The sequence below is a fragment of the Rattus norvegicus genome, chromosome 14, assembly GCF_021556685.1.
Source record: "Rattus norvegicus strain SHRSP/BbbUtx chromosome 14, alternate assembly SHRSP_T2T, whole genome shotgun sequence".
In the NCBI taxonomy this organism is placed as follows: Eukaryota; Metazoa; Chordata; class Mammalia; order Rodentia; family Muridae; genus Rattus; species Rattus norvegicus.
In genome coordinates, this window is record NC_141547.1 from 35,266,458 (window position 1) to 35,290,389 (window position 23,932).

General features: G+C 40.8%; 1 protein-coding gene across 3 annotated transcripts; it reads right to left on the reverse strand.

Annotated features, from left to right (window-relative positions):
• Window positions 1-1,711: 1,711 nt before the first annotated feature.
• Window positions 1,712-19,080, reverse strand: Ociad1 (OCIA domain containing 1). Of its 3 annotated transcripts, NM_001013874.1 has the most exons (9): window positions 18,917-19,072; window positions 17,526-17,588; window positions 17,040-17,120; window positions 14,111-14,164; window positions 11,811-11,858; window positions 10,790-10,925; window positions 8,772-8,947; window positions 5,189-5,341; window positions 1,712-2,192 (listed from the first exon to the last, which is right to left on the reverse strand). In NM_001013874.1, the coding sequence occupies exons 2-9, from the start codon at window positions 17,581-17,583 to the stop codon at window positions 2,155-2,157; spliced, it is 744 nt and encodes a 247-aa protein (NP_001013896.1). In that variant the 5' UTR covers window positions 17,584-17,588; window positions 18,917-19,072; the 3' UTR covers window positions 1,712-2,154. The 3 variants fall into 3 exon arrangements, with proteins under 3 accessions (NP_001013896.1, XP_087438618.1, XP_087438619.1); XM_087582492.1 differs by lacking the exon at window positions 5,189-5,341 and having other exon boundaries at window positions 18,917-19,080; XM_087582493.1 differs by lacking the exon at window positions 5,189-5,341 and having other exon boundaries at window positions 8,728-8,947; window positions 18,917-19,080.
• Between the last annotated feature and the right edge of the window lie 4,852 nt (window positions 19,081-23,932).

Here is a 23,932-nt window from a genome sequence, read left to right on the forward strand (position 1 = left end):
CTTTTTAAAAAAGACATTATGTACTGGCTGGGTTTTGTGCCAACTTGACACAAGCTGTAGTTATCACAGAAAGGAGCCTCCCTTGAGGAAATGCCTCTATGAGACCCAGCTATAAGCCATTTTCTTAATTAGTGACCAAGGGGGCAGGGCCCAGTGTGGGTAGTGCCACCCCAGGCTGGTAGTCCTGGTTTCTATAGGAAAGCAAGCTGAGCAAGCCAGGGGAAGCAACATCCCTCCATGGCCTCTGCATCAGCTCCTGCTTCCTGACCTGCGTGAGTTCTAGTCCTGACTTCCTGTGGTGATGAACAGCAATGTGGAAGTGTAAGCTGAATAAACCCTTTCCTCCCCAACTTGATGCTTGGTCATGTTTTGTGTAGGAATAGAAACCCTAAGACACATTTCAAACATACAAATGGCTCTCTCTATGGTTTCTTGGACATGCCTTGGTGCTAGTCCAAGGTGTCATAAAACCTTAGTCTCATGTGGAGTCCAGCAGACATGGGAGATTTGTGTAACAAAATGACTCATCCACTGATCCATGACAAGTCCAAGGTTTTAGAGTTGGTTCCAGCAGGATGGCATGAGGCCTTTAGCTCAACTCCCTGTGAACGGGAATAGACTGAGAAAACCCCGTAGAAGCGAACTCAAGAAACCTTTATGGAAAAGAAGGATTCAGGGTGGAGGGTCAAGAGCCTGCAATAGTAACCAGAGGGAAGATAATTAAGTACTGTTTGTAAGAAACTATATCAAATTGGCTGGGCCTCAGAATTGCTAAGGACAAGAGACGGGTTTTGGCTTTCGGTTCTTCAACAAGAGCTAAATAGTGACATTATGCCTAATAGATTAGCATACTGAGGGTTTATAAAGCAGGTAACTTGAGTTCACAGGGCTCCAAGAGGAGTTTTATCCAGAGTAATCTACCCAGACCACTATATGAGCTCCTGTACTTTTTATGAGCTGTGTAATGAGACTCCTAGGAGAGAGGTGGTTTATTTGTTTTGTTTTTGAGACAGAGTCCTACTATGTATATGTACCACAGGCTAATCTAGAAATAATCATTACGATATAGTCCCAACCTGGCCTCAAACCCCAACCCATCTGCCTCAGCCTCACAAATACTGGAATTAACCATACCGCTGAACTCAGCCATGACCTTCTAAGCCACCAATCTGGAGGCTATTTTATAGAACAGATAAAACGTTTCTGGTCTAAGACCACATTTTCAATTCACCCAAACCAGAAATAAATTTTAGGTCAATAATAAAATTATAGTGTAATTTGGAAACTATCTATACTAGCTAGGGTCTCAAATGTCTCCTAAGTGGCACTAGTGGGTTGTAGTGGGACCTTGGAGAGGTGGGGCCTTGTGGAAAATTCAGAGCACTGACAGCAGGCCCTGGAAGAAGACTGTAGAACAATACCTTCAGGTTCCCTTGCTGGTTATTTAAGTGACTTCAACCCGCCCTGTCTTCTAGGCCCGAACCAGTCAAAACAAGACTTTTCCTTCATTGTCTCAGAGACTTTGTTCTAGTGACATAATGCTAACACTAAAACCACATGCTTCTTAAAGATGGTTAGCTATTACTGTGTACTGGAGTCTATTTGCATCACCAATTTCTATCTTCTTTTGCTGAAAATACCACTCACTTAAGACCCTTACAGGAAAGCGAATTAGCAATTGCAAACAAATGCATACACGTGTGGACGACAGTCACTGTGTGTACACTTTATTCACCACAGACACTAAGATGCTCGAGTAAATGCTGGAGAAAGGCCTTTTAATAACTGATGCGAAGCGGAACCCTGGGCATGTGCTCGCTCCCCCCACCCCCCCTTCAGCATGCAGCTATCGTCACATGGGCTGATCAAGAGTCACAGTCGAGTTTCATGAGTCTGTCTCCTGTAGCAGAAACAATTTCACCGAGTGCACGCAACTATGGCAGAGTATCACCATTCTCGGCGACCAGGTTGGTACATCTACACCATAGTAAACATTAAAATCTGAGTCCGTAAAGCATTGTTAAATCACACAAACCAGGATTTCGTTTTAAATGTATTTATGAAATCTGCTGCTGAGTCCAAGCATGTAGGACACACGACCACCTGATGAAGCTGGATATGGAAGGCCTTCAGTAGGTCCAATGGCGGAGTCTTTCACTCGTCCCAAGTATCTCCATATTTGTTTACTTTGACTAGGAAAAAGCACAGATAACTGATGATTGCAAAGTCAGACATCACTTTAACTCTGTTATGATGATGAGAAAGAAGCTGGGTGAATCGCACTGGGTGAAGAGCGTCTGAGAGCCAACTATAAAGGGGCTGACTACAAATGCCCTATTATCAAACTACATAATAGGACGACCCCCATTCAATGGTGAGAAAGCTGACTAGTAACTTGCCCAAGGTGTAAGACTTAACAAGAACTGAGATTTGAAGACCTGGTTTAAGTCCAAGGCCTGAGTGTTTGCATTTCCAAATTTATACAAATGAGCATGTGGTATATACCAAAACACAGTTAGTTACCAAGAAGTTACTTAAAACCAACCAATGAACTAGACATCTGCTATTCATGAACAGTAGAGCGGTAGAGTAATCAGTCCCGCTGCCTATCAGCTGTCAAATGACAAGGAGAAACCATTTCCCGTATCCTGGCACTTATACTTCTGGCATTTTCAGACTCACTCCTGTCTTCTGTTGGCAGTGCTGATGGAGGCCAGGCCCCAGGCAGCTGGGAAAGCGCCCCGAGTGAGCTACACTCAGCCCTGTCTCCTGACTCCTTAGCTTCCCTTCTCCAGAGCTTCCCTCTGTACATTAACGCCTACGGCAAAGGCTCAGGTAATTCTAACGATGTAGGGATGCAGCGGCCCGCTGTAGGCTCTCCTCAGTCTAGGAAGTCAGTCCATCACCCCAGTGTTCTAACAGTTTGCCCTGATCTTTATAACCATATGGCATTTTTCTAGCACACTGTGATCTGTGGTAATATTGCTGTTAATATGTGCTATTTTCATTTCCAGTGAGATAAAAACTAATATAAACAATCCAACTGAAGCTCAATGTTTGTTTTGTTTTGTTTTTTTTGAGACAACAGAGCTGCTTCTCTGCAACAGCCCTGGAACTCACCCTATAAACCAGGCCGGTTCCAAACTCAAGAGCTCTACCTGCCTCTGCCTCTGCCTCTGCCTCCCAGTGCTGGGACTAACAGCATGAACCACCACAACCCAGATTAAAGCTCAAAGCATTAAAACTTTCAGTCTATACTGGACCAATGTCCAAATTTCTACCTAGATTTAAGAAAATTTTAGAAAAATAAAAATCACAATTTCCTAACAGGTCTTTTCTTTAATTTGTATTATAAAGCACAGAGAAAATTGTTTTCTTCTAGAAGGAGAAAGCTGTTTTCCTGTGTCTTATTACTATGCTATGGAACTGCATTTAAGAATGCCCACTGAAAGTCCACATGCCAGACGGAGCGGATGCCAAAAGTACACCAGAGCCCTCCCCAGCCTGTTAAACTAGAACATGAGTAAAAAGAATAAAACAGCACAATAGCTCCTCCCCGACAACGAGTGCACACGTAGGCTGAGAGAAAAGAAGCACGAGGGCAGGCAGATCTGTGCCCTGCAGTGTAAGTCGGGCCTACACTGAGCCAGCCTGCCAGCCAGTACAATAGGTGCACTCATACAGTGATATGTGCTCCAGGCCACATATCTATTCCAAAGGTACAGAATTTACAATAAAATTATGACGCCTCGAGGCTGTAAAGCACTTGTAAAGTGAAACTATCAGCAGCTAGAAACTGCACTGGATCTAGAGCACTGAGGACTGCTATGCGTTTTTGCATGTTTACTGTGCATGGTCTTTAAGGAGGCATTAAGACTTGTTCCTGCCTGTGATAGTTTATTTACCCACTACATACTTATTACCTTCTTGTGCTATATATAGAAATCAGGGCCCTGTACACTTCAAACCACTTTATCAACTTTTAAATAAGCACTTGGAAAAACACAGCCCAGTTCCTGACATTCTTTAGAAGTCTTAAAATTCTAAACAAAAATGGATATAAAACTTGGTTAAAAAGTCTTTCTTGGGGCTGGGGATTTAGCTCAGTGGTAGAGCGCTTACCTAGGAAGCGCAAGGCCCTGGGTTCGGTCCCCAGCTCCGAAAAAAAGAACCAAAAAAAAAAAAAAAAAAAAAAAGTCTTTCTTTAGCTAAAAAAAGTGCCAAAGTTTTACTTTTTTAACATATTGCTGTCCAAAAAAAATTAAATTATAACATAAAGTTTATTAATTATAGAGAAACAGTAAAACTCCTCCCCTGAAAATGCCGTAAAAGCTTGCCTCTAAGGTGCATAACTCTTTTAGTTACACAAACATACAAGGAAAGCATCTCATTACTCAAGTATGACTCCACAGTTTTGCCCCAAGCATCATTAGTGGTCAGTTATCAGCCTCGGGTCTCTAAACCTGATTAGGCAGTAGACACACGATCACGAGGGAAAAGGTCTCAGTTCCCAAGGTGATGCTCTGTAAGGGAAAGCACTGTACTAGAGAGCTGCTTCCCTGTTTTGTGTCTTACTGTCTAGGTTCTGTTTTCTTGCAGAAAACATCCTTTGAAATACGTTAAAGTGGGAGAGATGGTAACTATGAGATAAGTAACTTTAAAAATTATTAGTTGGCAGAGGTGGCATAGGCATTTCATCCCAGCACTCAAGAGGCAGAGACAGGCAGATCCCTGAGTTTGAGGTCAGGCTGCTCTACAGAGTGAGTTCTAGGACAGTCATGGCTACATGGAGAAAATTGCTTTTTTTTTTTTTTTTTTTTTTTTTTTTGGTTCTTTTTTTTCGGAGCTGGGGACCAAACCCAGGGCCTTGCGCTTCCTAGGCAAGCGCTCTACCACTGAGCTAAATCCCCAACCCCGAGAAAATTGTTTGTTATTACTTATGTCAAATGTGTGTGTTACATCATGTCAGAGTTCAACTTTCTGAAGTTGGTTCTTTCTCCCCCTCATCTGTCAGATCCCCAGGGACTAAGCCTACTGAGGCATCTCGCCCACTCTTAAGAGACTATTCTTTTAAAGGTAAATTATTTTGGTAATAATCTTGAAGAGTTAGGCATATTAACATAATAACGTCGAAAACTACAACTCCAGCCTCCGACCTGAAGTGTCAGAGTAGACTGGGCTGCCGTACCTTCTTTTTGGGGCCCTCTTTCCTGCATAGGCCTGACTGAGGGGTCAGTCTTGTGTGACAGGGTTACTCCATATGACTCTCTGTTCTTATTCCTTAACTCCTCATATGTAACACTTTTCCTTTTGGGACTGTCTTCAAGGTTGGGATCAGGTCCTAAAACAACAAACAGTTAATAAGTGGTGCTAAGAAGTGGATGAATCTAAAGCGACTAATCTTGAAATGTCTTTTACCTAAAACTGAAACAGAAAGATATATAAGATCAAACGACCACTGCCATTCCAAAGGTACTAGAGGCTTCTTCCAAGAGAACTGCAGAAGTAAGATCCCTCCTCCCTTCTAAAATTTAAGATTGATATCAAAATTTTTATAAACTTAGCCACGGCCAGAAAAAGAATAGCAATTATAAGATCTAAAGTATGGCTTTAACCTACTAAATGCTGCAGTCATTATACCATGTATAAAGGTAGCAACTGAACAAAAATTGACAGTAAGTCATATTAATAATTCTATGGGTACATACAACTTAAAAAGTTTTTTTTACAGATGTTTATGATATTTGAACAAAAATACTTAAAATAACTACTTCATGGTATGAAGCAACTTTAAACAGAACAGGCATGGTTCCACCAGTCTGGCTCACAATACTGAGGTGAAAGAAAGGCCAACTCTAGTCACTTGTTCTTGTCCCTACCAAAGAAAGTTAATGTGGAGCAGCATCAGAAACAACAAAGTGGACTCCCTGCAATTACTGAGAGGCCCACTCTGCAACACAGTTTAAGTATATAAACAGCAAAAGGGCCATACAAACATTTCAAAAGCATAACTGATGAGAACATCATCGACTGTCCTACTCAAGTTCATACACCACACAAAAAGTACTTTCCAGCAAGGTTCACAAACTGGTCATGTTATTTTAGTAATATACGAACTAAATTTTGAATCAATTTTTACAAATGGTATTAATTTAAAACTCCAGAGAATAATCAGTATCTTTCAAGAATTAAGTAGCATTTTCAACTCTAATCTTTTATTTTGGTAAAGTATACTTTATCAATATAAAACCAGATTTCAAATTGCTAGATAAGAAGAAAAATAATGTTACATTAATTTAGGAATGACCTTACACCCATTTTAAACATTTGAATTGCGTTAGTGGTAAGCAGTCAGTGAACTCATTTCCTGCCCAACAGCTATCTTTAAAGTCATAAGGTAATCATGAAACTTTCAGGACCGCTGGGTCTGCACCCTCACTTTATGAGCCATTGGCACAAAGTCCTTGGGCAAATCACTAAGCTTCTCTGAATCCTGTTTTCTCCAACTGTGAAGTAATTAGAATACATAATCTCTAGAATTCCTTCCAGGTCTAACTTTTTCTTATGCAAAAAAAGAAAAACACATGATTCTGATGTTCTGTGATGAAAAGAAAGCATAAACCACACATAAGCTGGGCAGAGAGTTACATTTTCTCCATGTGTACAGCTGACTGAAAGTACTCCGGCAGTGTACTGGGAACAGACTTTACAGCTTTGTGCAAGTTATTAAGACCTGGAAGGAATAAGAAAGTGTGTAACAGCAGTACCTAAACTAACCAACTACCTATGGCAATTTTGCTAATAGGTATGGCAGAATGCCTTCTACTTGAAAATATCACTAAGTCTTTAGATCCTTGAAAAAGATCTAACAAGTGGGTAAACAAGTCTCCAGCCACAGTAGGTGTTCTGGAAGGGACAGCAGCATCTGGGCAGACAAGGGGGCTGCAGGGATCCACATGGGCAGCAGTGGTGAGTGCTAAGTTTGATCTGGAGGGGAGGATGACAGCACATACACACAAATCCCACAACTGGACAGATGGATAGCTGTCGCAGAGGGCATCAGTCACATAAATATGTATCTTTCTTGTTGGTGGGTTAAAACCTGCTTTTACATGGAAAAACTTACAACACAAGATTTTGCTGATGAAAATGGTAGGAAGGCTGCACATCACTGAAACAAAAGAACTGGTGCATGCCTAAAATACAGGAAGAATGGGTCTGCACTGGACTGGGGGATGAAACACAGGTGAAAGACTAGGATTGCCCTCATAGAAAGATGGTGGCTCAACTCTGCCTGTTCCTGGAATGTACTTGCTATCTTTGACCCAAAACAGAAGAACAAGGAGGTTCTCTTGGCATGAAGGTATTCATCAGCGTTCTCCTGAGCTAAGCCTTCCATCTTTTCTGCAGCAGCCCCCAGCATCCAAACACTGTCAAGGAAATCTTCAGTGACAGGACTCGGCATTGCCGCATCCAAACCAAGAGTCAAAAGCATGCTCAGCTGTGCTAATGAGCATCGGAAACCCAGCCACCAGGGCACCAGAGAAGACACCTTTACACCTCATTTAGTTCTAATTGGCTTAGACAGCCATACACTTTATGTTCGGACACCCAGGTTGGCACCGTCTGAAACACCCCTCAACCCACCATCAGGTTCTCTTTTCCCACTGCACCCTCGCCTGCCTCTAACCTGTATGCAGGTTCAATCTAGATTAGAAAAGCCAAAACAAAGCCAAAACCCTAACTGTTGCTAAAGTAGCCTTCAAAATTATTTTCTATGTGTACTCTACAAAGTTCTACAATTTCTTTTTCAAGCTGTCTGAGTTAAGATGTCATAAACTTTAGAAAAATATTATCATATATTATATCCCCACGCAGAAGGTCAGGACAGGAAAGAATAAGTAAACATACCAAGTTTTACAACAAAATATAGGAAAAAATAATTTTAAGTAAAGTAAATAAAGGCCCTATAATGTGTCCCAGTCCTAACTTCTAGTTGTTTTGGGTTTTTAAGATAAAGAACTCCCTACTTTTCACTGTAGAATAGAATGAAAGGAGGGAATCTAATATTTCTAACTGTCTACTAGCACTGTGCCCAATTACCTCATCAAAGCCCAACAGTTCTCTGAGAAGAATTTCCATCTCCATTCAAGATGCAAATATAAATTATTTGATGACTACTTAAAAGAGCAGAGGAAATTTTAAACAATTAAATCCTGACCTTAATCTAAAATTTTTATCTCACGTTTGTGCTCTGAACTTAGTGTTTACATAAACTTTGCAATGGATTTTGAAGTGGATTTTCTCACCTGACAACAATTCTGTAAAGCAGATATAACTTTTACAATTTTAGACAGGAAACAGGAAGTCTTTAAGACTGACCTATCAAATATATAACCTACACCTTCCCGAAGCCTCTGCTGCCCACAGGCTGAGTCTTCACTTCTTCGCTGGACCTCTATGTTTGTGAACATTTTTAGTCACTGGGACAATCTGTAACTTTCCCATCTACTTCTGTAGCCTATGACAAACTGAGTTTCTCATGGACAAGAAGCAGGCCTTGCCTATTTTTGTCCTTCCATACCTAGCAGGAGTGTTGGATGAATGAAGGAACCAATGGAAAGAACAAACATGCTGGTCAGGCTGATGGATGAAGTTAGGCTGACAGCAGACAGTAGCAGAGGTGAGATCCAGCAGAAAAGAGCATCAAATAAAGTGTATACATACGTTGGACCATAAAATGCTGAAATTCATTCAAGAGAAGTTTCTACCTTGGGCAATATGGTCAGTAATACCAGTGGGAGTGGATTCATTCATAGAAGCACTAAATGGAATTGGCTCGTAACGAGGAAGCGTCTCCTTTTCTATGTTGTCTGCTGCTGGAGATGTCCCAAAGGAGGACTGACCACTCACATTTGAGTCATATTTAGGCTTTTGAGTATAGTGCCTGGAAAAGAATTTCATAATGTAAGAATGAAGGGTCACTGCCTTTATTAAGGTATAAAAATAAGTTATGAATTTCTAAAATACCCAGAACTTTTCAGTTATTTATAAGCAGTTGAATAAAGTTTGTTTCTGTTATAAAAGCCGTCAAGTCATGTCCTGACCCACTTAGGCACCTTAAACATTGTCTCTAAGTAAACAGGATGAGGCCTGTGGTACTCCAGCCCTGAGGAGGCCCACTCAGGAATATCCTGGGTTGGAGATCAGATTGGGCTATAGTGTAACTGCCTCAGAAGTAAACAGTCATTCCATTAAGGGAAATAGAAAACCATATATTCAATTTTCTAAATATCTAAGTTCCAATGTATGTACTAAAAGATCTTACAAAGAAAACCCTCCTTCAGATGAGGTTTCATACACATGTCTGTGCTGTGCATTAATGCGGAGGTCCTGTCCATAGATGTAGTCCATAGAACCCATGCCCGGCTGAGGCAGACACAGGTGTTAATCGTTCTCATGGCATGTATACTGTTTCCAGCGTGATGTAACTCATCAGTCGGCTTAGTAAGCTCACCTACACATGGACTACATTTTCACAACATAAAATCCAAACCGTAATCTGAAGAAAGTCAGGAATGGGCTATACATTGCTTTACTAAATTTAGAATTCTGAAAAAACACACATTGTCTGTTTGCTTGCTTGCTTTTTGGGGGGGCAGCAGGTGGGAGAGGGGTGTCTTACTATGTAGCCCTGGCTATCCTAGAACTCACTTTGTAGTCCAGGCTGGCCATGAACTCACATAGATCAACTGATTCTGCCTCTAAAGTGCTGGGATTAACGGCATGTACCACTCCACCTACCTTTGGGACTCTGAAATTGCTAACATTACAGTGTTTAGTTCTGGCAACAAGACAGAGATGGAGCCCAGGCTGGTCCTACTTAACTCTCCTGCTTTAACTATCCAAGCGGGGTGGGCTGCAGAAACCACCCCACTGTTATTTTTTCCCGGGCGCCTTCTTGTAGTTGTTTTGATTTAAAGATTTAACTTTAACTTAACATAACAAAATCACATGGTAGCACGTTTGGGTAAGAGGGTAAAATATGAAATGTAGGAAATAGTATTACTAAGCACTATTACACTATTTTACTGGTGTAAACTTTGCTTTAGAAACAATTTTACAAATACTTAATTCTATATTGTATCTCTTCAGGGTCACCCAGACGCTTCAGACTTCACAGTCATGTTTTAAGGTAGCTCACAACTAGCACCCAGGACCGTCCATCCCTCTGCACTGGACATGAAGCCGACTTAGTTTTTACTCTATTTAAAGTTGTAAACAACCTTGAACCTTCAGGTTCTGCTTTTCCTTTATCTGATGGCTTTGTAAATGACAAAATAAGCAAAAACCCCAAAATATCTTTATCAGCACCAGCTCACTTTTGAAATATATACTTGAGAATTAACTATGGTTCTTGGTATAAGAAAGTCAAAACAAACAAATGTACTATGAGCTTCAGGAAAATCAAATAGACATTTTCTGCTAAGCTTATTTTCCTAATAAGCAATAAAAGAGAAAAGTGGCTATTAATTGAGCTAGACTGGCAAAATCTGGTAACTTGAAAGAAGTCCAAAATGCAATAAACCAAAAGTGCTTGCCAAATTGATCTTTTAAAATCCTTTGTTCTTGTACATGTCCTAAAAGCAGCCAAATCTTGTTCCACTTTTTAGAGCAACACACCTCCACACTAGAGAAAATGGCGACAGGCAGTGTTTCAAGCCTTGTGTTCTGACAGAGCTGTTTCTTAAAAAGCAGAGTCGGTAGGTGAAGGTGTGAGCTGACTTACCCAGGTGGCAAAGAGCGCCGCAACTCGCCTGACCGCAGTGCTTCTCCAAGGGGAGAATTTTCAAGCTTCTTGAACTTTTCTTGGCAAGTTTTCACATAAGAAAGCTTTCCAGCAAAGTATCCCACGATACAAGCAACTTATTTGTAAAACACAAATAAAAAATTATGTCACTGAATGGGCCTTTTCAGACAAATTTTTTTTTCCTGGAACAGCATTTTTTGAAAAGTACGTTTCTAAGTATCTCTTAGGTTTTAGAAATACCAAGATTACCTAAAAGCATGATTATAAACATGCTTTACCTCAAATTCATAGAGAAAGTCTATGGTTATAATTCACTTTCTCCAAAGTCAGTCACTCCAAGTAAAATGGCTGTAACATGAACCAATCCTAATAGACTTCCTTATAGACACAAACAAGGCAGAGAGATGGATAAGCAACTGAAATTGGTTCTAGCCTTGTGATATTTGGGCAATTTCTTTCATTATAAAATGGAAGTCCCAACAATTTCATAAGATTGCCTTTACAAACAAAACTCTGTACAATGAGCTCATTAAAATGATTACAAAGCCTAACCACGTAAATACAGCATCACATCATGTGCGCTTCCAATACACAAAAGAAGTTACACCGAGAGACACATGAAGAGCTTCACGTGCATTTTCAAAAGAATAGTTTTTCTGTTACTTGCACAATAAAATATAAGATTAAAGAAGAAATGCCAATTCTAGAAATAATTGAGTAGCTGAATATAAATGCAACTTTCTTTTACTATAAACAGACCAAGAATTTATTTTCAAGTACTGTGTTTAAAGTAATGTCAAACGAAGTTAGTTTATATTGTAAAAGGCGGAAACCTTGAACCAACACAGGGCTTTTTATGCTGACATTAAAACTGTCAAGCAGTACATTTAATGAAAATTTTTATTTGATTTGACAGCATATAAACATGTAATAAATTACTCAAAATATCTTGTCTAAATTTAATCATTTGTAGGAAAAACACAGCATTGTTCATACTTACATATAAGTTTAGGAATGGAACCATATTTTGGATGACTTGACAGTATTCCTAAAAAAGAATTAAGTATTTCTGAGTAATGTTGTTAGAGAAGGAAAAATCATTTTCAATTACTGAAAACAACAAGTATCAACAGTAACTCCTCTTTGTGAATTCAGTGTCAACAGAAATTTTTCTAAATGTCAAAGCACTATAGACTACTAAAATAGGTAAATAAAGAATGACCACTTGACATAGTCAAGAGACTAAACTTGTTATCTACCAAGATCAACAAGAGTCTTAAAAAGTTTGATTAATTATAGGACTAAAATCATCCAAGACCAGGAAGCACTCTAGTCATACACATAAAACAGCTCTACGTTGAATTGAGAAAACTGACCAAGGAATGAATACTGAATATGACAAATTACACCACACTCAATAGGTAAAATGTTAAATACCATGAAGGCAATTCTCCAAAAATTCAGCTATAAACTCAAGATTTGACTTAAAATAAAAACATTTGCTTATTCCAAAAACTGTATGGAGACACAAAAAAGCCAAGGCAACATTGAAGAATAATAAACTATTATTAGGGACCAAGATGATAGTGTATGTAGCTCAGGGACAGAGCAAGGCCTTGAGTTCAATTTTCAGCTCCCCTTACAAAAAATTGTGCATAGGATACAAACCAAAAGCCAAAACAAGACTCCAAAGGATACCAGACTTTTGTAAGTAGAGGCCATGACAGTCTGGCAATTCACCAAGTAAATTTAACGAGCAACTCTGCTGCCGCACCACTGAGGTATTAATACTCAGCCTAACCGAATCCCAGAGATGCACACTGTACTACTCAAGCTAACAAATGTAGCCCCTTTGGGGAGTATTAAAAAGATTATTATGGGCTAGGGACATAGCTCAGTTGGTAAAGTGTACATTGCTTGCCTGCCTAGACTACCTACTTAAATTCTGGGACAGGGAGATAACCTGTGGAGGTGTGTGAGGAAGGACAGACAGGGTCGTACCTGCATGCACACAGACAGGTAAAGCTGTATTACTAGCCAGGTTCCTGAATTTCTAAATTTTATTAAAGACCGAGTCCTTGGCCTATGCAAGATCTTCTGGAACTGTAGTTACAAATAATTGTCAACCACTGTGTTGGTTTGAATAAGAATGGCCCTCATAGTCTCATGTGTTTGAATGCTTGGCCCATAGATAGTGGCACTATTATTAGGAGGCATGACCTTGTTGGAGGAAGTGTGTCACTGTGGAGGTGGGCTTAGAGGTCTTATGTCCTCAAGTTAGGCCTAATGTGGAGTCTCCTGCTGCTGCCTAGAGAGCAAAGCTCCTCAGCTCCTTCTCCAGCCCCTCATCTGCCTGCATGCCGCCATGATGATAAAGGACTAAGGCTCTGAGACTGTAAGCCAGCCCCCATTAAATGTTTTCTTCTTAGTTCTTAACCCAACTACTACACGGGTACTTGGAATAGAAACTGAATCCTCTGCAAGAACATGAACACTCTTACCTGCTAAGCCATCTCTCCAGGTCCTCTAAATATGTTTTGAATGCTAACTCATCCTTACCTATGCCCCAAGATGAGAAGACAAAGCCAGTACAGGGAACTGTAAGTTTTTAAGCCAGTGCCTATGAATCACCTTAAATTTGTGAAACAGACTGCAATATTGACTCAGTATGATTAGTATGGACCCAGAAACTGTATTTCTAACAATCTCTAAGATGTGACACTGTTCAGTTAGCCCGGGTTTGCTGTTTTCCTTGCAAACTAGCCACAAGGGTTGGTTGGTTGGTTTTTAGTGTATGCCTGTGTGAGAAACTGAGGCGGGTACAGAAACTAAACTTGGGTCCTCTGGAAGAGTGTCAAGTGCTCTTAACCACTGAGCCATCCCTCAGCAACAAATGCTAAGGCACTCTTCTGCTTGCGTGGGCTTTCTGTTCTTGAGGCAGGCGGGGTCTCAAGTAGCCCAGGATGGCCTTAACTTCTGACCCTCCTGCTTCTACTTCCCAAGTGCTGTCCGTGATTACAGACACAGTCAATCACACTCAGTTTTTTTACACAGTGCCAGGGTTCAAACTCAGGGCTTCCTGCACATAGGCAGGCACTGTAACAATTCAAACATGTCCAATGACATCAAAATATCAAATCAGTATAATGCACTGAGTGGGTCTCGGTAGAGCAGGTTATTCTGATACTGTATAAATCTATCAGTAATCATGGTCAGTAAGACTTTTCTCATCTAAAGCTCAGGAGAATAAGATAAAGGAAGATACCCAAATGCTAAGTGGGTGTGAGTTCAAACACTCACCTTTACTGATTAGTCCTTGAGTAATCAACATACTTGTAGCAGCCAACGGCACAGCTATAGGCAGAAAAAGAACTTGTCAATAGCAAAAAAAAAAAAAAGGCAAGACTGTTTTGAGTATCCTAAGAGATAAGCCAGTGTCAGTGTCAAGAAACCATTGGGATGAAGATTCACTAACCGAGACTGCTATAGCTGCACCATGCATACAAAGCAAAAATAAAGGAGTATTTTCAGAAAACATTTCAAAATATTAAACAATGTAATTCAAGAAACCATCTAGGGAGCTGCAAAGATGGCTCAGTGGTTAAGAGCACTGACTGCTCTTCCAGAGGTCCTGAGTTCAATTCCCAGAACCACATGGTGGCTCACAACCATCTGTAATGAGATCTGATGCCCTCTTCTGATGTGTCTGAAGACAGCAACAGAGTACCCAAATAAATAAAGTAAATAACTCTCAAAAACAAAAGAAAAGAAAGAAGCCATCTATATTTAAGTTCCAATAGCAATTCATTAAAATAATCAACTTCAACAAGTAAAATGACTAGAAGTCCCATCTGAAGCAATAGGGAAAGGACTGCTTGAGAAACAACAGCACAGGAAGCGCCACTCAGAACTACAGGATAACCAAAGCCCAGTCTACATGGCTCGAGTGGGCTATCTCATATACCTTTTACTGTCACATCCTTATCAGGGAGCTCCCAGTAGTATCGTTTACAAATTACGTTAGTTATTTAAAACCTTACTCACTTAAATCCATAAACTTGAATCAGCATTAAGTCTCACAACCTGCCAAAATATGCCTAATATCAGATGCTAAGACTCCATATTACACTATGTACACCAAGATATAAAATATATTTGACCATGTGATTAACGTGGTAGCTGGAAAATATCATGTATTTTAAATATTCCCTAGAACCATGTGAAAATATACAAAAGCTGCCTATTTCTGCAATGATGGGAGGTGACCCTTGGCTCACTAGCATGGCGAGCAGCTACATCTGCTGACTGACCAGGAGACAGTTCCCAGACTGAGAGTAAATCTTCCTAACTAAAACGTCTCATCTATTTGTACAGCCAGAGTCTATACTGAAAACCTACTTTCCATCTGGGAGTCTAGACCTTCAGTACTAGACAAGCTAAGGGCGTCCATGTGATCAGTCCCCAATAAAAACCCCGATTCTGGGTCTCTAAGGAACATACACGATAGAATCTGAGATCTAAGTGTCCAGCTTCCTTGAACTCCACCAATGCTCCTTTAATTAATTTTGCTTTTTGTATTTTAATTGTAAATTATTTTTAATTCGAATAACTACACGCACCAGGTGAATGGTACACTTTATAAAGCATCAGAGAATAACTTGTCTCTCCGCCAACTACACAACTGCTGTCTTTTTTTTAAAAAAAATTTATTTTTGTTTATTTCATATATGTGAGTACACTGTTGCTGTCTGTTCAGACACACCAGAAGGGGACATCTGACCCCATTACAGATGGTTGTGAGCCACCATGTGGTTGCTGGGAATTGAACTCAGGACCTCTGGAAGAGCAGTCAGTGCTCTTAACCACTGAGCCATCTCTCCGGCCCACAACTGCTATCTTAAGGCAAAAGCACTTCAGGACAAAACATTAAAAGCATGAACTTTTTCTAATAAAATGTTACTTATGGACACAAAATATTAATTCCAGTAGTTTGCATACATATGCAATCAAATAGACCTTTTTCTTCCAACCATTTTAAATATGTAAAGGTCATGGTGGTCCACACATAAACTTCTAGTAGGCACAGGTGAAATGATCACATATTCAAGGCTAGCCTGGTCTGGTTCCCTTGGGAGACTGGTTATTTGCTTGATTTCTTTCTTTCTTTCTTTCTTTCTTTTCTTTTCTTTTCTTTTCTTTTCTTTTTTTTTTGGATCTTTTTGTAATTCCTCTACCACTGTCCTGGTATTAGAGACCAAACCCAGGGCCTCATAATGTCTAAGGCCTGATGTGTCTACATACCAAGTTCCAGGCCAGCCAGGTCTACAATAGACAAGACAACAGCAACAACAAAATTCTGATCTTAGGGTTGGTAGTCAGAAAGCGAAATTGTAGTGAGTAACTCCTCACTACAATGAAAGGCAACAAAGGCAGCACTAGTTATGACAGTCATTAAATGTAAGAGTTAAAACCCAACCAAGTCTGGTTCAGACACCTGACTTCAAAGCACAATGACTGTGTAACACAAGTAGACACATTTAATACCTCTAAACCTTAGTCCTTTCATCTCTAAAGTGAGGGTACTTAACAACTCTACTAAATTATTTTCATGCTATTTTGCTACTGACAAAATTGCTATTCAATTTCCTGAATCTCTATTAGTAATAACCACACTATCCCAAAAGTGTCCCGATGTAGTCTATAATAAGTTATAACTTCAAACGTGAACTTAAGTCAAGTTTGTAAGTGAAAGTTTTGGATGGAATTATGCTAATTAGAAAAATGATGAACCAGGGCTGAGAGATGGTTCAGTGGTAAAGTGCATGAATTGCAAACCCCAGGATCTGAGTTCTGATCCCTAATATTTATTTAAGGAGTCAGGGCTGGGCACCCCAGTACTGAGAGGCAGAGACAGGCAGATCCTGAGGGCTCACTGGCTGGCCAATTTAGCCAAATGGTGGAACTCCAGGTTCAGTGAAAAAACCTGTCTCAAAAATTAAGACGGAGCCAGGTGGTGGGGCAAGCCTTTAATCCCAGCACTCGGGAGGCAGAGGCAGGAGGGTCTCTGTAAGTTGAGGCCAGCCTAGTCTACAGATCGAGTTTCAGGACAGCCAGGGCTACAGAGAGAAACCATTTCTCACCGCCCGTTTTTCTCTATGCCTGTGCACATACACAGATACCACAAAAACACCCATGCATATTCTTTAAAGTCCTTAGCAGGAAAACTCACATCTGAACCAGAAGCACTCTTCATGGCACTCTGCAAAGAGCCTCCACTCTTCTTCTGTTGGAATGTAGCCGCCCCCTATGTCTTTTAGAAAAAAATTGGAAGTCATTTTCTTAAAAGCCTGAAAAGTTAGCTTTGTCTACTAGTAACAAAAACATTAAAAAAATAATAATAAAACCATGAGACAACTGGCTTGTCACTTTTTAAAAATCAATTTTGATTTCCTACAAAATTTATTCTTACTACCTGCTAGTCAGACAGGCTGGACACGGTGCTAAATGAAAATATGTAAAATGAACCCCCACCCTTGTTCAGATGATAAGAAATTTGGAGACTGTAACAAGAGAACATTTAAGCTCTGTGTATGACTATAAGGATATCACACCTATAAAACCAGCCCAATTTCTACCGTTACTCAATTACTCAAGCAATTAAAATTTCTCTACACAGAAAGGGTTACCAACTGTAAATACTTAATATGATAGTCACCAGGAATTGGTCTTGACACTTGTGCATTCGGCTCCCGAAAATCTGCCCTCCCATTCATAGTTCCTGTATCAGAAACATTTATAACCAAATATTACAAAGTATCAGTATAAATATACATAACCGGTCTATCTGTAAATTAATAAATATTTACTTAACATTAAACACTCTTAAATTAATCTTATTTTACATGCACGGTGTTCTGCTTGCATGCCACAGATATGCCTGGTGCCTGAGGAGATCGAATGGCACGGGATCCCCATGACCTGGAGTTGCAGATGGTTGTGACACTGTGATAGGACATGTGGGTACTGGGAACAGAAGCCAGGTACTCGGGAAGAGCCAGTGCTCCTAACTGCTGAATTCTTTCTTCAGGCCCTGACCTTTACATTTCAACTACATAAGAAAATAACCGAATGAAAAAGGGTCATAAACATATTATTTGAACTAATTATTCACATTCGCCCCTTTAATAGAAAAGCGGGTATATAAAAACAGGCAAAATTTCCCTTCCAAGGCTAGGTTATTTCACATTATTTTGTACCTTGATTAAAAAACAAAACAAAACAAAAAACCACAACTATGTCCAAATGATTGGGGAAAAAACCCTCAAGTCACTTCTAGGTTTCCAATGAAAACAAAAGTACATTGTCTCTCATAACTCAGCAGTCAAAAATAATGACGTCACATTCTCTGCAGGTAGCTACTCTAACGGCAAAGTCTTCCAAACTTTCCCTACCAGGCCAAATAATCTTCAAATAACTTAAATAAATAAAAATTTAAAACCCCAGAGCAATCCAAGATCATGTATTGATATTCATCCATCTTCCTCTGAACTTAGACGTCAGCATTTCAGATAAGGAGGATTTCTTCGTTAAAACACATTGCCGCATGAATTACACGCTGCCGACAGCAAAGCATCTTTCTGTAATTCGTTTAGTGACTAAAATCATCACCTACTGCATACCTAGATCCCTTAGAGAAAAAGGTTTCGTAAAAGGTAAACTGAACTCTGGGTAGATAAAGCACTCAGAGGAAGCTTCTTAAACTGCAAAACCCTACTGGAAAAAAATTAAACCTCATCGTCCCCAAGGAGGCTGGAGGGCAGTGCGACCTGTCTGAACACTACAGCTCAAAGCTAGTAATTACAAAGGACAAGGCTCAAGAGAAGCTGGGGCCGTAGACCCCAGCACTCCTGCCCAGCACCTGCCACCCCACCTCGGCCACCGCGGCTTTCCCCACCCCTCCATGCAGGTCCCGGGTGCGAGTCACCGGCCGTGCAGCCGAGCCAAGGCCCGCAGTGCGACCGGACACCTCCAGGCAGGAAAATGGCGGCTGCGGGCGAGTGTGGGAGACTGGCAGAAAGCTGAAACTGGCTGCGCCATCACACCTACCTCACGAAGGAGGCGGCAACGCGGGGAGCAAGACCCGGGGTACAGGCCAGGAGAGGACCCCAAAGACAGGCACGGAGGACAACGCGGGAAACGGGGAGGGGAAAGAGGGCAGCTTCAAAGGGCTCGCCAAGATGTCACCTAGACACAAGCGCCAGCAGACCGAGACCCGGAAGCAGTACCATCGACAGGAAATGATGTTAGACAGCTCTGGGGCACTGCCGCTGGGCAGTCTCTCAATACTCGTGTGTCGGCCACGCCCCGTCCAATTAGTTCCGCCTCCTTTCACGCCCCACGCCCCTCCTCCCAGCCACGGCGCTCCAGAGCTGCACTGCGGCTGCGCGAGTTATGGCCTGCCCCTCCGCTCACCCTTAGGTTCGATGCTCTTGTGACATACTCCTATGACTGACTGTTCAAAAACATTTTGGAACCCCCTCCATCCTCGAGTCCCCTCCTTATCCCATGACTTTCCTTGGACTTGCCTAATTTTAAGCTCTACATAAATTATCGTATGCTTTAAGCCTCTAGGCTAGGTAGTGAATTTTAAGCGTGAACGCGTAGTTAACTGTCAGAACCTCCAGTCTAGTGTCTGATTGATTCTAAAACCGGAGTCAGGATACACTCCAACGCGGAGACTCAGAATTTACTCATCTGAATAACAGAAATAATGTGAAAACTATGAAAGTTTTGGATTAAAACAAGTCTGAAAAGGAGTTTAGGCTCTCTTTCAGACTGTATTAACAGCAAACTATATTTTAACGCTAGGAGACCAGCTTTTCATATCAGAGATCAGGCTGCCACTCCTTACACTGATCCTAGGCACGTTTATTGAGTGCGTATGCTGAACCAATTACTGAAAGTTTATCGTTGATACCCTCTGAACAGCGATAGCCCACCCTAGTTCTGAACTCCTATAGTCGTCAGATTTCTCACCATTCCTTATTTCATACTTTTTTTCCCACTGGCTCTACAGCGTCCACAAACTTGTCTGTACACATATGTAATAGAGAAAGTCATGTAAAGCATGAATTCAGAGTCATGGCTAGGCCTCTATGCTTCTTGAACCCCACACTAATGAGGAACACCCTGTTTTGTTTGCATTCAACTGTCCGTTGTACTGTCCAGACCAGGACCAGGCACAGAGTTGTAGATTGCACTGTTTGCAAACCCTGTGCTTGTACCACTTCCTTTGTGAAACCTGAACTGCACCAGATAGTCCTGTTCCTCGGTGTTCATGAACTTCTAGCACCGAATGGTAGCTCTGGCTATTGTGGTATTTTGTTGTCACCGTTTCTTTCTCTCACTGAGGTCATATTGAACAGCTTTACAAGTATTTGTACTCTCACATGTTCTAAGACAATCGGTATAAATGTTCGTTTTCCTGTGGTGAGTTATTCTGAGTCTAGGACCTTCGAAGTTTCTTTTTTCCCCTCAAGGTATGTTGATGTTACCACATCCAAGATGCTTTCCTCCCTGCCCAATTAAAGTGACACTCTAGTCACCTTGTGTGTTGTCTTGCTTTTTCTTTTCATAGCATTTTCTGTGACCTAAAACAATTATTTGTGTGTCCTGTCTCTATCTTTCCCCACCCCCTCACAGAAATAAAAGGTCCGTGAAAGAAAAGAACCATACTTTTCTAGCATCAAATTGATTCTCATATAGTATAAAGTCAACAATATTAAATCCTTTAATGAATATGTTGGGTATATTTTTATAATATAAAAACATATAAAAGGAAATTAGAAGACAGAAGTCCAATATTTCCATGCCTTCAGCCTATAGTAAAATTTGAATGTTCTCTTTCCTGCAGAGGGAGAAAAGAAAGAAAGGAATCAGCAGTCATTCTGAGTAAGCTTTATGCTAATGAAGAATCTATTTTTTTTTATTTGCCCTACTAATAACACTAGTCTCCCAGAATCCAGATTTATTCTATTCTTTATGTTTTCTCGGGAGGATCGAATGTACGATCCCTGTACACTGTTAGGAATGTGTTCTCTTGTCCACAAGTTTTCCAGCCACTAGGCAATCAATATTGCTCTTTCGTTTTTGTTGTTGTCTTGTTGTGCTTTGTTTTGCTTTGCTTGGTTTTGGCTTGGTTAAAGATTCGGGGAGCTAAAGGATACAACGGAAAAATCCAAACACAACTCAGGCGAGCTCCAAAGTCTTCCTGGAAGCCGATGCCCATTTAATGGAGAAAGGCTATAGGATATGTTAACTGTCTTAGACACCATGAATGTGGAGATCACCAGAAGTCATGCTTCTTAGGTTAAGTTGAAGCAATACCGATGTGGACCTCTGTGCGTGAAAGCCTTGGATTCCATCCTTGAGACCACAGCAGCTGTGGTGTACCCATTGGAGACCCTCATAAGATCGTTTTCACAGACACTCCCCCCATAAGTGGCAAGATCTCAGAGGCATATCCTTTCCTCAAAGATGATACGTAACTGGGTGTATATGCTTGGGACAAAAACGTATTATTACGAGGCATGGCTGGCAAGCTGCCCATGATTTTGAAACTTAAATGAAGCTCATTAATTCACCAAGCTAGACTTGGTGGAATTATTTCTTCCATCTGCCATTGTTCTCTGAGAGAACTAGAGGCAGCCCTGGAAGAGTCTTCAACAAACACTCTTCCAAATATCTACATTGAGCAAATATTCAATGAGGTATCACCCCATTTCTACCTGCTAGACATTACTTTTGGTTTTCAGACTTCGCTTTAGAACTTATTTATTGTTATTTCTGGGTGTGGCTGCATGAGTTTATGTGTGCCGTGTGTGGGTACAGGAACCGGAGTTACAGGCAGATGTAAGTAAGCTACCTGCTGAGGATGTAGGAAATCGAACCCAGGCATTCTGAAGAACAGTAAGTGTCCTTAGTCTCCAAGCCATCGAACCAGCCTTGTGAGATGTTACTGTGAGACCTTTATAAAGGAACAGCTCAGAGTATTCCTTAATTCATATAAATTCAAGCAACTTAATAAATTTCTTCTTGACTTCAGGGACATCAAAGTTTCCCTTTCTAGCTGAACTCCTTTTTATTTTAATTTTTATGTGTGTGTGTGTGTTGTGTGTCTGTGTGTGTCTGTGTGTGTCTGCGTGTGTCACAGCACTCTGTGGAGATCAGAGGAGGTCATTCAGGAGTCAGTTCTCTCCTTCCACCTTTGGATCAGGGGATCAAACTCCCGGCTGTCAGACTCGTATGATGTGCTGAGTCATCTCGCCAGCGCTGGATGAATGTTAGAATTTAAAATTGCAATTACTATTGCTGCATCTGCGTGTGTGGTGTGTGGCTTGTGTGTGTAGCTTGCATATGTATGTGGAGGGACACGTTTGCCTGTACATACATGTTTGGAGGGCAGAGCTTGATTTTGGGTATTTTTCTCTATATACTTCATCATACAAAAATAACAATTATGCAATGTATTTGCATTTGTGTTCTATGAGGGTAGGTATTTTGCCTTATTAGTTCATGGAAATCATTGTAAAGAAATTACTATAAAGTTCATAGACTACACAGTGAGCAATTACAAGACAGAAGTCTAATATTTACATGCTTTTGGCATGTAATACATTTTGTGTTCTTTTTCTGGGAAAAAAAAGAAAGAAAGAAAAGAACTAGAAGTCCACCTGAGTGAGCTCTATGCTAAAGCAAAATCTGGTTTTTATTTGCCTACTAATGTGGCCAGGAGATCTTTGCTGTCCAAAAAAATGCAATGTCATGGAAGCCAGAGTCAAAGACTATTCCAAAAGGGAGGATGCAGTCAAATATACCAAACGTTGATAAGGACTGTGAATTACCCACTAACTGCATCGGTAAGGGCATTTATAACTTTTACAAGTATTATTTCATACAAATTTAGATTACAGGGTAGGGCAAAAAAATCCAGATTATAACGTACATTATAATGTACTGGGAAAAGAGCAGCTGGTGTTGATGTGTGGACAAGTATTGATTAGTCTTTTCAGAAGTTTAACTGCTTAGAGGAAGCAGACCTAAATGGTAGCTGGGGGGAAAATACAAGAACTCAGTGAATGGTAGTTTTATTTTTTTTTAATAAGCCTACACAGATTTTACTTTATTCACAAATGTAAATGGCACACAAGGAGAAGGATTGAAAATGGGAGGTGGGAATCAAAGGTAGATGGGTGCTGCACAACTATGCCCAACACCCTGCAAGGTTCTGTTGCTGTGTAACTGTAAAAAACGCTGTCTTTTATCCTACCCTAGGTCCAGCACCGTAGTGCTCCAAGATATCTGTTAGATATCTTCATCTCAGTTAGCAAAGCTTCTCACCTGCTCTGCTCCATCCCATATCACACTGCCAATGGCTTCTCTCTGAGCCTGGCAACAATCTTTCTACCCATCCAGTTCCCAAGCCAGGTTGCCACCGTATCAGACATATGCATCCCAATTCTGTGGCGGCCCAGTGTCTCCAGCCACCACATACTCTCTTGAATTCAATTAAATGGCCACATGAAAGAACACACAACACAATAACCTCTGATCCAATTGATAGGATATAATTGCCCACCTAGACATACAAAGCCCTGTACACATCCATCCCTTAAGAATATTCATAACAACCTGTAAATGTGCAGAGAGGAATTTTAACATGAGCCTCCATGCTCTCTCCGCTGCTCCTCTCTTCCTCTCTCCAGTCTCCTCCTCTAAAACTTCTCTTTCACCCTTCCTTCCTTCTCGTCCAGTGACGGGCCTCATTCTATCTTGTACCTGCCTTCACCTGCATAATGACATCATCCTACAAGGTTCTATGCTCTCACCCAGCCTTTGAACCGACCCCTGTGTCTGCATTACCAGCAAATTTTTGAGGGTAGCTAGAAAGGAAAAAGGCTTCTGGCATGTTCCGGCATGCCGTACTCCCAGGTGATGCTGGGGAAACAATTTCCTTCTCATCCTAAATGAAGAGTTTAGGATGAGACACACCCGCCTTGCAGAAAGTACAGAGCGCACTGCTGCCACTACAGGAACAGAGCCTGTGAGGCAACCAGAGATGAG

Bases quoted from the DNA above. Each gene is read 5' to 3' on its own strand.
- Ociad1 (NM_001013874.1), bottom strand. From the start codon at position 17,583: ATGAATGGGAGGGCAGATTTTCGGGAGCCGAATGCACAAGTGTCAAGA. The intron at 17,121-17,525 runs GTGACTATCATA...TTTTTCTAAAAG, and splicing joins AGTGTCAAGACCAATTCCTG to ACATAGGGGGCGGCTACATT. The intron at 10,926-11,810 runs GTAAGTATGAAC...TTTACAAATAAG, and splicing joins TTCCATTCCTAAACTTATAT to TTGCTTGTATCGTGGGATAC.